Below are 16,787 nucleotides of genomic sequence, written 5' to 3'. Positions count from 1 at the left end.
CACAACCCCAACCTCGGTGCTACATGACATGGTCACCCAGAATTGCATAAGTTATCTCCACAGAGCAGTGAGATGGTGTTTGAGTTGGAAGAGAAAGTGAAGGGGAGGAGGATTAACCGTTTGTTTATTCTCTCTGAATCTGCATTACTGAAGTTCAAAAAGCCCAAATCCCCAGACAAAATCCCTCGCTGCCTTCCCCTGTAAAATAGTACTATTTTTCAGCTTAGAGCGCATGGTGGACATCACACCCACCTCTTAATCTCAATGATCACATGCTCCACTTCGTTAGCCCAGCAACAAGCTGTGAACTAAGAACATAAGAACTGCCAATGGTTTATCTAGCCCAGTACCTGTCTCCAACAGTGGCCAGTACCAGAGCTTCAGAGAGAGTGTACAGAACAGGGCAATTCCGGGGAGATCCACACATCTTCCCCTCCTAACATCCAGCAGCCAGAGGTTCAGGGTTGCCCCAAGCATGGGGTGACCATCTTGGCTAGCAGCCCTTGATGAACCTATCCTCCATGAACATATCTAGTTCGTATTTTAATAGTTACACTTCCAGCCATCACAACATCCCATAGCAATGAGCTCCACAGGTCAATTGTGTATTGTGTGGAAAAGTACTTCTGCTTATTTATAGTAAATCTGCTGCCTGTAAATTTAATTAGGTGACCATTGGTTTTTGTACAGTGAGAAAGGGTGAATGACATTTCTCTACCACTTTTTCCATGCCATTCTTGATGCCTCTATCATATTCCCCATTAAATAGCTGATTAAATCGGAATTCAATCTTCATGGCTCAGGGGGTTGGCAATTTAACATGGGTAGAGTGGTATGTTTGATTCCTCTTTCTTTCAAAGTCCACAAAATCCATCAAGAATTGCTTCCCCTAATTTTTAACCTCATTCCAAATTCAAAAGCATTCCATTTTGCACTCACCACTATTGCCCCAAATCGGGACAGTGCTCTCTTCTGACACACTCAGTTCCATGTTTTAGCTAGACAAATCTCTATTGAATGGGCCCCGAGTGGGATTTCTCTGCAGTAAAGCCAGTTTCTCGCAATGACGTAGACTGGAAATCAAACCAGAGTTCTCCATCTGGCAGTGCAGAGCAACAGAACTAGTACTCCAGGCAATCATGCAATAGACTGCGGCCTCTCGTGCAGTGACCAAAAGCCACAACCTATGACCTTAAACTAACTCCCTCTACTAGCTTATCTTTGTCTCTTTAGAGTAGGTGGCAGAGTTAGCTAGTAGTTACAAAAAGGAAACTGGGTTCTGTTCCTTAGCACTGCCACTGATTCGCTGTGCATCTCTGGGCAAATTGCTTAACTTCCTTAACTCTAATACCTGGAAAGATACTGGAGCAAATTTGTAAACAATCTATTTGTAAGCACCTGGAGGATAAGGAATAGTCAACACGGATTTGTCAAGAACAAGTCACACCAAACCAACTTAATTTCCTTCTTTGATAGGATTACCGACCTAGCAGATATGGGGAAACACCACACCTTGATTTTAGTAAGGCTTTCGACACAATTCTGCACGACATTCTCATAAGCAAACTAGGGAAATGCAGGCTAGATTAAATTACTACAAGGTGGGTGCACAATTGATTGAAAGGCTGTCCTCAAAGTGTAGTTATCAATGGTTTGCTATCAGATTGGGAGGGTATATCTAATGGTGCCCCACAGGGGTCAGTACTGGGTCTGGTACTATTCAAAATTTTCATTAATGACTTGGATAATGGAGTAGAGTATGCTTATAAAATCTGCAGATGACACCAAGCTGAGAGGAGTTGCAAACACTTCGGAAGGCAGTTTTAAAATTCAAAACGTCCTTTACAAATTGGATAATTGTGCTGAGTTCAACAAGGTGAAAGTCAATAACGAGAAGTGCAAAGTACTTCACCTAGGAAGGAAAAAATCAAAAGCACAACTACAAAGTGGGGAATAACTGTCTAGGTGGTAGTACCGCGGAAAAAGATCTGGGGGTTATAGTGGATCACAAATCAAATACAAGTCATTAACATGATGCATATGTTAATGCAAAAGGCTAATATGATTCTGGGATGTATTAACAGGAGTGCTATATGTAAGACACAGGAGGTAACTGTGCCAGTCTGCTTGGCACTGGTGAGGCCTCAGCTGAGTACTGTGTCCAATTCTGGGCAACACACTTAAGGAAAGATGTGGACAAACTGAAGAGAGTCCAAAGTCTAAAAGTTTTAGAAAACCTGACCCATGAGTAAAGGTTAAAAAACCTGGGCATGTTTAGTCTTGAGAAAAAAAGACTGAGGGGTGACCTGACAACAGTCTTCAAATATGTTAACAGCTGCTATAAAAGAGGATGGCAATCAATTGTTTTCCATGTCCACCGTAGGTAGAATAAGAAGTAATGGACTTAATCTGCACCAAGGGAGATTTAGGTTAGATATTAAGAAAATCTTTCAAACCAGAAGGGTAGTTAAGCTCTGCAATAAGCCCCCAACAGAGGTCGCAGAGTCCTCATCATTGGAAGCTTTTACAAACAAGTTGGACAACCACCTGTCAGGAATGGTCCAGGATGGTCTACCTGGTCCTGCCACGGGGCACTGGGCTTGAATTGATAATTTCTCGAGGTCCCTTCCAGCACTACATTTCTATGATACTATGATGCCTTGCTTCAGTTTCCCTATCTGTAAAACAATGATGCTTTAAGATCCTCAGATGAAAGGCAAGGAAAGCTACTCCTGTTAGTTTTAATTAATCTAAAAAGGTAGCCTCAGGCCACGACTTTTGTGTTTGTTTGTACGAACTGGCAAATCTCTCAACTTGATTGCATATCAACGCAAGCAAATTATGAAAGAGGAGCTCAAGGTTGGGTACCTATTGCATTAAGGATCTTTGTTGCCAGTTAATGGCATTGGAGTGACAGGAAGGAGTGGATAGAACTTTGATTTTTGTCTCTCTTGCATCTTTCCAGAGCTTCTCACCACATTAATGGGTAAGCCCCCACATTTTCCTCAGGTCTAACAATATATGAAGTCTGAGGGCCAGGTTCTCTTTTCTACTGAAAACCTTTTGTGCTGCTACATTATTAGGGCTGAGGGTCATTGGAAAGATAAATTTCCTCAAGATCTGCATTAAGATTTTAAAACTTGCCTGTGATTTCACTGCCTCTTGGCTAAGAAACTCAAAAGGGATTAACAGAAACCTTAATAAAAATCGCTGAATGTGTCTGTGGGTAGGTATTACCGCTGCCATTTTGTAGACAAGAAAAGACATTTTCAGACAACTCCATTAATTTCGAGTGTCTAACCTGATGACCACGAGGCCCTGATTTTCACCATGCACCACAACTCCAACCAAAGTCAACAGAACCAGTGGATGCTCAGCACCTCTGGAAAAGTTAGGCCCTGGCTGGCCTTCATCTTGGAAACCCAAAATGAGTGGACCTCTTGAATATTTTGGCCAAAGTCACACAGCAAATCAGTGACATGGCTAAACACAGAACCCAAGAGTCCGGACCCCCAGTTCTGTGTTCTGGTCACTAGACCACGCTGCTTCCCAGGATGAGTACTTCAGAAATATATATTACACTTGTGTCCGGAGGACCACAAACAAGAACAGTGTCCTATTGTTATACAAGCACATAGCAGGAAAGAGTCCCTGTCACAAAGAGCTTGCTCCTTCTCTGTTCAGAGGCTGCATCCTGAAAGGCAAGCTGGGCACTACAGATGAGAAAATCATCGTAGAACTCCCCACGCCATTCACAAAATGCTGAAAGCATCAATGAGGCAGACACATATGTGCATTACAAGCACCACCATCAACTCATACAAACAGCTGCAGGTCAGCAACAAAATGCAACATCTCTAGAGAGCAGGTATCATTCTGAAGACCCTATAAAGAGCAAACTGACTCCCTTTCCCAAGGAAACATTAACATCAGGTGGGGACACCTACAGAAACCATCGTCACGTCCATCTTATTTGAGCCCTAATAGGGGAAGAAGCCTTGCTTGTAAGGGTGAGGCTAAGATCCCCTTGAACTGCAAGCAGCAGGCACATTAAATGAAATGCTGCTAGATTGCTGCTTCTATTATTCAGAATGAAATGTTTCTCCCAGTGGCAGTAAACACGTTATTACAAACTATACAGAGTACCAGCATGGCACTCTCTCATTCAGAGATAGTCATTTCCTTGGAGATATACAAAGCATTCTGACTACAAGCACTCAAAACACAAAACTCCACCTGACAGCAAGTGTGCAAGCAATGATTTCAAGCACAATGGAGGGAGATTAAAAGAAAACCAAGACGTGCCCTAACTACTCCATCCAAAAGTCAAACATGATTGACTGTGGAGTCATCACCAGTGGGCACCTGAAGCTTCTAGGAGTTTGGGGGGAAAAGGGAGACCCCAAAAACTAATGATAAAAGGAGGAGAACCCACTATTATTACTGAGATTATACACAATTTTCAAAGCCATCTAGGGAATTAAAAAACATAACTTCTGTTAAAATTAATGGAAGATCTGTATCTAACTCCTCTGGACTGCTTTGAAAATCTCAGCCAAAGACACCATGACCCGTGAGAGCTGTTAAGGCAGGCAGCATCTTTTCTGTTAACATGCATTGCATTGCAAGACACTAGCAGGTGTGCTAACCGCTGCTGAAACACTCAGAACCTGTTAGAAAGGAAAGTGCAACTTGATTTTAACTTGCAAGGCCCATCTTTGAAAGCCATCGGTCCATAGCAGCAAATACTATAGCTGGATTTTGAAAAGCAGGAGGGAGTGGGTAATATTGTGGCCAAAAAGCAGCCTTTGTAGCTATGCAAGCCAAACTAAGGGTACTCAAATCTAGAGAGTCAGGACACATGCCAGTCACTGCAGGAACACTTCCTCTCACTACAACCATCCTAGTGCACAGAAATGCACGACTGGCCATGTGCAGTATTACCTTCCTCTGAAATATGGCTAGTCAATAGACCATCACCAGAGCCAGATACCAGACTTGACAGTAACAGAGGAGATGCTATACCAGATCTATCATCAGACATGATCCATGTCCTGGAGACTCCCTGCTTTAGTATCACGGAACTTTATCAGTCTTGCTCATTCACCTCAAATATTGCCCCTGAAAAGCCTTATCAAAGAGGGAGAAAATGAGGCCCTTCCTCCAACAGCAACAAGATACAGTGTCCCTTTCCCATGTTCCCTGGGCTCCAGCTCACATTTCAGTTGAGCTGGGTAAGAAGGAAGCCTAGTCCTTCCAGGACTAAAAGGAACAAGGTGAGAAAAGCCTGCACGCTGGATTTGATTAGTAGGGTTTTTACATACCTTATGTGACTAGCCAGGCCATCTTGAACATTAGACAGTCCTGGGTCTGAAAGGGAATCTGAACAGACAGACACAGGAGACAGAGACCTTTCTTTCTCCTCAAGCAGATCAAGTTTTACCAAGGAGCTCGTCTCATCCTCTGAGTTATCCTCAGACACAGAGCCAAGGATGAAATGAGAGTGCAGGTTCAGCTCCACAGGCTTCGTGGTAGGGGAGGACTCCTCCATAGTGACTCTGAAGTGGGCTCTTAGCACTAAGAGAGAAAAAAGCAAGAGCTGAAGTTAGTATTAGCTCCCAGGGAAACAAGAAAGCCTTCAAAAGCAGGGTTCATTTGTGGCCAGACAAACACTGTTGAAATACCATGTCTGACATTGGGTAAGAGACCAGGATCCAGACTAGTCACTTGTACAAACAGAAAAGCCACTGAAATAACACAAGTATCAATGCAACTGATCATTCTAATCTGTTGCAAAAGCTGCTGGCTTAGACAAAGCTACAGGAAGGACAAACAATCCTTAAGCAGGCACAACTTTTGTTAGAAAATTCATAGCTAGAAAACCAATATGGAGACACTTATTAGTATTTAACATTTATATGTTGGTAGCACCTAAAGGCCAACCAGGTTGGGGCCCACTGCACTAGACGCTGCATGAAAATACAAAACACAGCAGAGGAATGGGACAAACCAGCAGACTGGGGCATGATGATAAAATCAGACATCCACTGGCAGTCTTTTACTTGGGACCAAACAGAGGGCCAACTCAAAGAGAGAAGGTTGGCTGTTTTACAAACTATAATACAAATGTTTGGTGCTGTGGTAGTTTTTCAAAAATCAATTGTTTACTGTATTTTTTAAAGAGACAGCTGGATTTAATCGTCCCCCTGCGGCACTCATAGCATTTTGCTAGTGCAAGAGAAACAAATGAAATTCACTTTTGGAAACTAGTCAAACTTCCTAATCTGTCATCACCACCCAAGCTAACTGAAACACAAAGAGGAAACAAACAGCAAAAACAGCGTGAAGTAAATTAGACTGAGAAGTTTAACAACGTTGATGGTTTCAAGCATAGCACAGAGATTACTTAACATCACAGCATCCCTTTACAGGGGTCACTTCTGCTGTGAAAAGCTGATGCAAGATTATTATTAAGTAATTGGTATTTGCAATATATGACCACCACCACATACGTATAAAAAAATTGCAAACACTTGTTTGTTTTTCCCTATGCACGCAATATATACCTAACAATAAAAGAGGAATAATAGCAAATACTATATCTCAGTCTTATATGATTTAGATGTGAACCTGGAAAGTATTAAAATGGTAGATACTGATATGAAAGAATCGGCAATAAAACTTTGTAAGAGTGGGAAGCTTATTCTGCAAATTGGGAATCTCAGGCACTGAAGGTTTTGATTGATGTAGTATCAAAATGATGGCAGTTTTCAGGCTCGGTATAGAATTATGGCACAAGACTTGATATCTGAGAGACTTCAGGATTCATTTAATATATTAGAGAAGAAAAAAATGTGCATTATGGGCTCCTTGAAAGAAATCAGGCACAGCATGAGCAAGAGCAATTGGAGCTTTCCCTACACACTCCCCTGCCAAGGTGCCTCAACCTGATCCAGGAGGGATCAGATCTAGGGGAAAAGGGTATCAGAGGGGTAGCCATGTTAGTCTGGATCTGTAAAAGCAGCAAAGAATCCTGTGGCACCTTATAGACTAACAGATGTTTTGGAGCATGAGCTTTTGTGGGTTGCTGCTTTTCTAGGGGAGAGTTCAGTCTCCAGGACCCACTCAGCCCTGAATTTCACTCGTCTTTCTCAGATTACCCAGCTGCACATTAGGGTGGTACAAGGCTTGGTACCATGCTTTAATTTCTTCAGATGAAAGGCACTGAATAGTGCAAAGTTTTATCCCATTTATGTAAAAATCTTGAAATAAAACATCATGTGCTCCTTCAAGGCCAGAAACGTTAACGTGTCTGTGACAGGGCACAAGAACAGCAGCATACAGGCAATGGAACCAAAACCTGTAATCTACTGAGTTCCTTGAACTTTCACTAAAGTAACAAAAGCTGTGAGTATGCAAGATTGGGCCTAGGAGACAAGGGCAATACATTTAAGGAAGTGTATGCATAGGCCGAGAGGCCTTCAGAAAAACCACTGTCAAACCTGGATACAGTAAAAAAATCAGAGAGGTGGTAATCTTAGCCAATTCCTAACACAAGGTAATTGTCCATCTGGGGGCCATGCTTGAAACTTGCCAGGATTTCATCAAGAATAAAATGGAGCAGACTGAAGCTGGCCTCATACAGGGGTTCCTCCCGCGGAGCAACAGGTTGTAGCAGGCACAAATGCATTTTGTCATGATCAGTCACCAGAAGCCCACACTGCTACACTTCCTCCACAGCATGGATCTCCTGGATACATCTCTCCTAATCAATTCAACACCATTGCAGGAGCCCTGGGCATTGGTGGCACACTGGTCTCTCCTGTTCTCTGCCTGCGGCACACAACAGTTAAGCTAAAGCACTTCAGTGCTCAGACAGAACCCCCATAAGGGGGTTCTGGGATGAAGTTTGATTTACTGTAATATTCAGGAGGGCAAAACTACATAATCTAATGGTCCCTTCTGGCCTTATACTCTGTGACTGAGAGAACACAACTACCCTGGACCATCTTGTACAATTCCGCCCACTGCCTCCCCAGCTCTACGGCCTCAGACTAGATTGGGATTTAGCATTTAAAAATGTTGGTTTATCTTATGTATAAGTGCAATGGTGACAGACTCCAGTCAGAAGCAGCTGGGATCAAACCTGGGACCTCTGGAGCTTAATGCATGAACCACTATTGTATGAGCTAAAAGACACATTTCTTAGCCAAGGTTGTGGCAGACTCATCAATTTCTAATGGGTCTGGCTGCCACTGGAGGGGGAAAAAGAGCCACATCAAGCAGGCATGCGTTACGTAAGCAATGCACAAAACCCACAATCATTAAAGTAAAATTGCTTACAATTTCATAACTGATTGAATAATGTGAAATCAGCATAGAGCCACACACGATCAGATTAGGGACTGTTAACAATAACTAACCTCTTGTAATCGTTGCAATCTGAGTAGCTATCCACCTCCAAAACGAACTGGAAAAGAAGAGACAAACACCAATAAATATATAATAATACTTTTGATACACAGCTCCTGTAATCAGAGGCCCTCCAAGCTCTGTCAATCAATTATCACAACACCCTGTGAGACAGGTATGCTACTCAATGTACGGAGAGTGAAGGAGAAGCACAGAGAAGGTTAAATGACTTGCCTAAGGTCATACAGTGAGCCAAGAATGGAATCCAGAATACCTGACTCTCAGTCCCATGTTGTATCGACTATAGCCTATACTTCCTCCTATTGGTCACTCACAAGACAATAGCTGGTAGTTTTGTGAGCAATTTGCTAACACACAACATCTAAAGGACCATTCATTCGACCTGTATTTTTTGTTGCTGCAGAAGGGGGAGGGGGGAGAAGGCAACTTGATTACCCCCTCCCCCCAGTGTTTTAAAAAAACCTGAGTTTAGTGCTGTGGAGAGAGGGAATAAAAGCACTCACGGTGCAGTCAGGTGCCTTGGGAGCTTCTCCCACGCAGCTGTGCCAGTATGTCTCAAGCCTGTCTTTTGGAACCTCCTTCTATTACAGCCTGAAGCCTTTCACACAATCCTCCCACTGCACCTCCATCCTGTCCTGCAGCAGCAAGTCCTAGTCTGGCCCTGGGTCTCCTACACAGCAGAGTCAAAGCATGTCAGCCCTGTCCTGCAGCATTCACCTGAGCAGAGGCTGCCAACTGTGCTCAATTCTGGAAGGTGAAGGAGACAAGCAGGGACTCTGAGGAGACCCAAACTCATTTTCAATTGCAGTCTAAGACAAATAACAAAAAGCTAGCATGACTCAGGAAAAATACTTCCATCCATCCACATCTAGTGCTGAAAAAGACTTTAAAGTCATCCTACGTGACACACACATAGTTCTGAGTGGAGAGCCAGCTATCTCCTTGTACAAGAGGGGCGACCTTTTACTAATCCTGGATAGATTTTCTTCTTGTAACTCAAAAGACTGCACTTTCAAGTACAATGTTAAAAAAAAAAAGATGCCATTAAGTTTCAGTTAAGATTGAAAATACAAATCAGTAACTTCAAAGAAAACTGCTGTAGTTTAAACAAAAAAGCAACTGTTGGGAAACCAGGAAATTCAAAGTGAAGGTTACAGTTTAAAAAAAAAATGGAAGTATGGAAATGCACAAATAGCTGGGTTTGGGTAGCCATGTGGGAGTCAGAGATAAGGCCACCCGAGCAATCGAAGAGTCTTGTCTGCATTGCAATTACAGCCACATAAGGAAAACTAATAGAATGTAGTAGAGTTCCCTTAACATGAACAATCTGGTCTGGTCTAGGCAGGCAAAGCCAACTCACACTGTAACATGAATAGGACACAGTCATGTTGCAACTAGAGGTCTTTAACATAGTTATAATTGTAGTGTAGGCGAGACAATTTAATCCTAAACCACCACACTATTTCTTTTCATTAGAGACTGAGAATTAAGAGTGCATCTGACTGCCTTATTCAGTCTTTCTGTGCATGGGTATATTATTTAGATATAACTGTACCTGTGTTGACAACACAACTCCTGGTTTCATTAGGGCCATATGCAGCCCATAAAAAAAAAAAACCCTGATGAATACTTAACCACTTTGTGATTATAAAGACTGTGTTTAGACAGTTTGGGAATTATAAAACCTAGGTCAATGTACCTGTTTGGGTTTCGTTTTGTTTTTTGAAGTAGGGGGGAGCAATTATAAAACCTGCAACTATCTGCCTTGGGCAGAGACTAAACTGTTTGTGAAAAAACTCCTGCAAACATATCCCTCCCTGTTCTCTTCACAAGGTCTTGGCATACACATACATGAAGGGGTCTGTCCCTGCATCTTAGTTGTAGAATCAGGTTTTAAATTATTAGCCCAAACTCTTCTCAACTAGCCAAAGTTACATTTACAGCCAACAAACCAAGGCCAAAAACCTACACTAGGAGACCTTCCAGGAAGGGGGGACAGGGACACCTTGTTTTTAAGACTCTCAACTCTCAAAAATGCCTTGTTCAAATTGCATCAAATTTGCCCCAAAAAATTCTACGCTGGCATCAAATCACACATGGAAAATTTCAGCTGTATTGATCTAGCATTGGTACAGTTAGTATAGTGGGGGAAAATAATCTGGGTTATGACATAAAGCTAGCTATGGAGAGAGAGAAGCTACTGCCTCAAACACTTAGCAATTATACAGTCTCTTTCACCTCAGGAGAGAAGGAACTTTATAAGCATTAACTAAGCCTTGGACCACCAACACTAGGCAAAATATTCTCTCTCTTTTTGCAGATGAGGAAACTGAGGCACGGAGAAGATAAGCGGCCTGCCCAACAATTCAATGACAACCCACGAAACTCCTCATCCATGCTCAAATCACATGACAATTCTTCCTCTCAGTGCGCCGCCACTCAAAATCAAGTATCAGTGCAACTCAATCCTCTTTGATAGGCCATGTTGTCTATAGCCAAAGCCACAAAAGTTCTTTGTTTAGATTTCCAAGAACAGCTCCTGGGCAGCTGGTAAGTAGCTATCCACTCCCTACTAGTTCTAAATATGTTGAAACTTTCTTATTTTTTAAAACTGGATTTCAGCTTTGTTTTTTGCTCAAATGAACTGTAGCCCTTTCCAAAGAGCTTCTCAGAGAAGCCAGCTGGTTTTCATACTGTGGGAACAGGATTCTAAAATCCCAAGAAAACCTGGCCTGGTGTACATTTTTCTTGAAAATTTAACTGTCCAAGTTTGAAACACACAATATGTTTGTTTAACTGTGCTTACGCTAAACACCTGGGTAAGGGTCTGATCCTGCACCACTAAAGTCAACCGGGAGTTTTGCATCAGACTTCACTGGGGGCTGGATTGGGCCCTAACAAAAGACTGGTCATATCCCCTTGACAGCAATGCTCTCCTGCTTTCTAAAATCCCTTGTTCCCAGGAGGTTTCAGATGTTGTTAAAATAGTTTGCAAGGCAAACTTTGCAGAGACTGAGGTGACTAAAAATTGCACAGCAAGGTCCAGATTTAGACCCTGATCCTACAGAGACTTAAGCACATGCACAATTTTATTCACATTGGGATCACTCACGTGAATAAAGTTACACCTGGGCATAAGTCTTTGTAGGATTCGAGCCACATTCTCCTTTTTTGTTCTCCTCTCCAGATCAAATTAACCAAAAGATGGAAAATTTGTTTTTGCAATTGCCCAGCACTGCAGACTCAACAAGGAATCTACAAGCCAAGCTGTGCTCTTTAGGTAATAAAGACTTTGCAATAATGGTGATGATGCTCAAAGCAGGGCAGAACCCAGAGCTCACTCTTCCAGAGCTGCATGAACTAACACTAGTAAAAGATTACTTTGTCAGAAGAGAAGTGAACACAAAGAATTGGGAGGCAGACACAGGAAGCAAAGCTGTGAAGAACAATTGGACCTATCAAGCGTGTAAGAAAGTACCATTCATTTTCAGCAATTTTTCTCACTCTGAAATGCCATTTAGAGTGACACTGATGTAATTTTGGCTCAAATTTAACTTTTATTTAAAGAAAAACCTTTTACAAAACTATTTCTGAAGTGAATTACTTTACTGATTTCTTTTTCATTTCAGGGAAAACAAACTGAATGGATTTTTTACAAATTAGAATAGTGTCTCCACAACACTTTGAAAAGGTAAAGCACAATATAAATTTTAATAATAATGATAATGAATTCCAGCAATCCTAAAAATAAATATATATATATATTATATATATACACACATACATACAGCATTATTACCATTGACAACCAGAAAGTAAAAGTGACTACAAAACAACAATAAAACTGACCCGTCCTGTTACAGTTGTTTGCTTTTGCTGAATTTGAAGGTGAGCAGCACATGCATCTAGACTAACTTTGGAAGTCAGTTTCCAGATCAGCAGAGGATGAAATCGCACACTTAGGGGTAAAGTCACAACTTCTTCAAGGATACCCAGGTATGTGGGTAAGCATCTGCCTAGGTTCCTAGGACATGCCCAATACCATTGCATCTGAGGACTGACTCTGGAAGCCCACTTCTGCCAACAGACATCACCACAGAATTAATGCACCACCATCCTAAGCGGTCTCTTAATCTAAACCAAGAGGACAAAATCAGACCACAGAATCACTCAGATATAACTCAGGAGACAATGTCTTTACTTCATGGTCCAAGAGACAGAGATGAGGTTTTCATCTCGGGACCAAAAGACCAAATATATCAAGACACTTGATCAAGTGTAAGTAGTCTCTCGGCCTGTTAAATGCTATGATCTGCTTTTTCCATTCCCTCCACCCCAGATTTTATTCTCTCTCCATTTATACTAGTTTCCTTCTAGTTTATCATTTGTTCTGCAGTTTCACTGGAACACTACCTACTTTCTGTCCTAAACTGCTCTGCACCACTGAACAGCTGTCAAATGTAGCGTATCGTAAAGCGCTTTTGGATATTTGGATTCTACTCCTTTTAAACCTTACAGTATATTTCACTCTACAACTCTCAATAGGTTAAAATAAAATCATGATTATGAATAATAGATCAAATTCAGCAATCGATACACATTCAGCAAAGCACTTAAGCACATACCTAAATCCTATCAAAAATCAATGAGATTCAGAACACGCTTAAGTGCTTTGCTGAAATCCCATTTACTTCAGTGGGATTTAGGCACATGCTTAAGTATTTTCCTGAAGAGTAGTGGATTTAAACACAGGCTATACATGTTTCCCACTGATATCTGCCTCCCTGGGTGACTTCAGAGGGCTTGTCTACATCAGAAAGTTGCAGCGCTGGTGAGGGAGTTACAGCGCTGCAACTTAGGAGGTATACACATCTGCAGGGCACCACCAGCGCTGCAACTCCCTGTTTGCAGCGCTGGCCGTACTCCCGTTTTGTCTCGGGTGTAGAGGATCCAGCGCTGGTAATCAAATATAGACACTTACCAGCGCTTTTCTTGACCTCCGTGGAATAAGCAGGTATCCCAGCATACCTGAGGAAGCCTCTGGTAATCAAGCTGGTCTCCTTCCCCGGTTTGCTCTCGCGTTCCCCGAACCCCGAGCAAGCAGGTCTCCTTCCCTGAGGTTTGCTGGGTGGTTCCGGGAACGCGAGAGCAAACCGGGAAAGGAGACCAGCTTCGCTGCGGTTTGCTCTCGCGTTCCCCGAACCCCGAGCAAGCAGGTCTCCTTCCCTGAGGTTTGCTGGGTGGTTCCGGGAACGCGAGAGCAAACCGGGAAAGGAGACCAGCTTCGCCGCGGTTTGCTCTCTCGTTCCCCGAACCCCGAGCAAGCAGGTCTCCTTCCCTGCGGTTTGCTGGGTGGTTCCGGGAACGCGAGAGCAAACCGGGAAAGGAGACCAGCTTCGCCGCGGTTTGCTCTCGCGTTCCCGGAACCACCCTGCAAACCGCAGGGAAGGAGACCTGCTTGTTCGGGGAACGCGAGAGCAAACCGCGGCGAAGCTGGTCTCCTTTCCCGGGTTTGCTCTCGCGTTCCCCGAACCACCCAGCAAACCGCAGGGAAGGAGACCTGCTTGCTCGGGGTTCGGGGAACGAGAGAGCAAACCGCGGCGAAGCTGGTCTCCTTTCCCGGTTTGCTCTCGCGTTCCCGGAACCACCCAGCAAACCTCAGGGAAGGAGACCTGCTTGCTCGGGGTTCGGGGAACGCGAGAGCAAACCGGGAAAGGAGACCAGCTTCGCCGCGGTTTGCTCTCGCGTTCCCCGAACCCCCCTTGAAGCCGCCCAACAGCGCTGCAGTGTGGCCACATCTAACACCACTTGCAGCGCTGGTTGCTGTAAGTGTGGCCACTCTGCAGCGCTGGCCCTATACAGCTGTACTAATACAGCTGTAACAACCAGCGCTGCAAAATTTTAGATGTAGACATGGCCAGAGAATGTTCCTTCCAAAGAGTCAGCTAGTCATTTCCTCCCAGAAGAACGGGAAGAGTCTATTCAAATTAGGGAAAGTAAAAGTATATATGCTAAAATAAAGCTAAATATGTAAATTCATCGTATCTAAGTCACAGGGGCTGCACTAGGGAAGGAATATAAGCCAGTGAATTTTAAATATGAACCATATTACAGAGCATCTTCCCAAAGACTTCCCAAATGTTCTGTTACATTGATAGAGTTTTACAATGGGATCCAAGGATCCAAAAGCATTGCAAATAAACATCTTGAGATGGGGAGGAAGCAGCTGCATGCAGCAACCTGGATCTGAACTGGAGAAGTCAATCAATTTTCTTTCTGGATCCAATACATGCCAGTGTGGCTGCAGAGAGAGCGTGGTCTTGCCTGCATTACATCTTCTCCCAGGGGAGACGGGTGAGTGACAGAGGGCCAGAGATCTCTTTTGCAGGATCTAAAACTCACATGCTTGAGCCCCCTCAAGCATTTAGTATTATGATGATGAATTATTTGTATTGCAGTAGTGCCTAGGAGGTCCATTCATGGACCAGGACCCCATTGCGCTGGGTGCAGTACAAAACAAGACAAAAGGATAGTTCCTGCCCACATACTGGGGTTTCCACTACTGTCCCAGCTGTTTCCCCATCTCCAGATGTTTATTTAGAGTCCTCACATTTATTTACTCTAAATTAAAAGGGATTTTGATTATTATTGTATTCAAAGGAAGAGGCAGAAAAACATAAACAATGGCAATAAAAGGTAACAATACCCAAAGAGCACATCCACAGTATCCCAGGGACCAGAGCTAAGAATCTTCCCACATGGCCGGATTTTATTAACAATGCCTTAAGACACACAAGCAATTAAAAAGATACCCTGCAGCTCCTTAAACTACAATCTCCCAATCACTCTTGAACATATTGGGAATGTCATGCTCTCAATGCAGCCCACAAGTAACAGGCCTGGGCTATTTACAGGCAATCTTCCCCTGCCCATCCCCTTTGCGTCACACTGAAACTTGAGCTGCAGAAAGCCCTACTCCTGTGTTATGTCCATTCACTCTCACTGCCACCAGGGACTTCCCCTTAGCACGTTGTGACCATATGTACAGAGCATGCAACAGGAAGAGGAAAGAGCAAGCAGAGGGAATCGCAGCATCTCAATCCACTAGTCCCTCACATCCTGTGTGCATGAAGAGTGCCCCACAAAGCCTGGTAAGGCCATTACCGGGGCACTGACAACACACACATATGCACCCTGCCATTTACCATCACCTATCCTCTCTCAGGCATCCCCCTCTGCCCCAATAAACCTCACCATCCACACCCCACTCCTTACAGCTCATGTTCCCCAGCCCTAGCAACAGAGCTCATGAGAACATTACACCACCCCAGTCACAACTACTTACCCCACCAAGTAGCAAGGCTGAGAAGACCATTCACACTCACTTCTCCTTCCTCCAACCATCCCTAACAACTCACTCACCGACCCCCACACAATCACATTTAAATTACCCCCAATCCAGCATCAAAACTGGGGGAAATATTTTCATCTTCTCCCTTATTTCCAATCCTCTACCGTGCTGAATACATTACTACCTTTTCTAGAACGGGGGACCCCTGCCAGGCTTGGGCGGGGGGGTCCCTCCACTTCCTAGAGCAATCGGGAGCTCCACCACCCCAGGGGGATCCCCCCCCCGCCATTTCCTAGAGCACTGAGGAGCCTGTCCAGCCCAGAGACCCTCCCATTTCCTAAAACACTGGGGATCCGGGCCGGGCCGGGCCGGGCCGGGCCTGAGCCCCCCCCCCGCTTCCCGGGGATTCCCGCCAGGCCGGGTCTGAGCCTCCCCCCCCGCTTCCCGGGGCACCGAGGATTCCCGCCAGGCCTGAGCCCCCATTCCCGGGACACCCAGCCGGGCCGGGTCTGAGTCCCCCGCTTCCCGGGGCACCGGGGATTCCCGCCAGGCCTGAGCCCCCATTCCCGGGACACCCAGCCGGGCCGGGTCTGAGCCCCCCGCTTGCCGGAGCTCCCTGCCAGGCCGGGCCGCCGGAAGCGCTCTCCCCACGCACCGGGGAGCCCTGCCTGGGCGCAGAGCGGACCCGCTCACCTCAGGGTGCCAGCTGAGAGGGGGCGATGCCCCTGGGCCCGCCTGCCGGGCGCTGGCTGCCGCCGCCGCCGCCGAGGAGATGGCTGACACACACGCTCCCATTCACTGTTCCGCCGGCTCCGCCCCCTCGCTCCGGCTCCGCCCCGCCCTCGCGCTGACAGCTCCCTCGCCCACTGAGGTGGCGTGACGGGCGAGGTAACCTCAGGTCATTCCCCTCTGAACCCTCCTCCCCGTGAGGAGCTCTCCCTTTCCATTGGCGGCCGGCTCTCACTCCGGGTGGGTGTGACCAATGGCAGAGGCTGGGGGGCGT

General features: G+C 44.8%; 1 protein-coding gene across 5 annotated transcripts in view; it reads right to left on the bottom strand.

Moving 5' to 3' along the window:
• ACACA (acetyl-CoA carboxylase alpha) overlaps positions 1–16,569 on the bottom strand; it is a 189,134-nt gene extending 172,565 nt beyond the window's left edge. For 2 of the 5 annotated variants that reach the window (XM_050929365.1, XM_050929368.1), the window contains exons 1-3: positions 8,937–9,276; positions 8,424–8,470; positions 5,325–5,577 (exon numbers count right to left, since the gene is read on the bottom strand). In XM_050929365.1, coding sequence (XP_050785322.1) covers positions 5,325–5,551 — 227 coding nt within the window. In that variant the 5' untranslated portion in view covers positions 5,552–5,577; positions 8,424–8,470; positions 8,937–9,276. Of the gene's footprint in view, positions 1–5,324; positions 5,578–8,423; positions 8,471–8,936; positions 9,312–12,282; positions 12,411–16,477 lie in introns of those variants that run through there. The other 3 variants (XM_050929370.1, XM_050929366.1, XM_050929364.1) reach the window with 3 other exon arrangements.
• Positions 16,570–16,787: the final 218 nt, after the last annotated feature.

This window comes from Gopherus flavomarginatus, chromosome 19 (assembly GCF_025201925.1).
Source record: "Gopherus flavomarginatus isolate rGopFla2 chromosome 19, rGopFla2.mat.asm, whole genome shotgun sequence".
Lineage (NCBI taxonomy): Eukaryota > Metazoa > Chordata > Testudines > Testudinidae > Gopherus > Gopherus flavomarginatus.
Note: the sequence above shows the minus strand (reverse complement) of the source record. Positions and strands in the feature narration are given on the sequence as shown.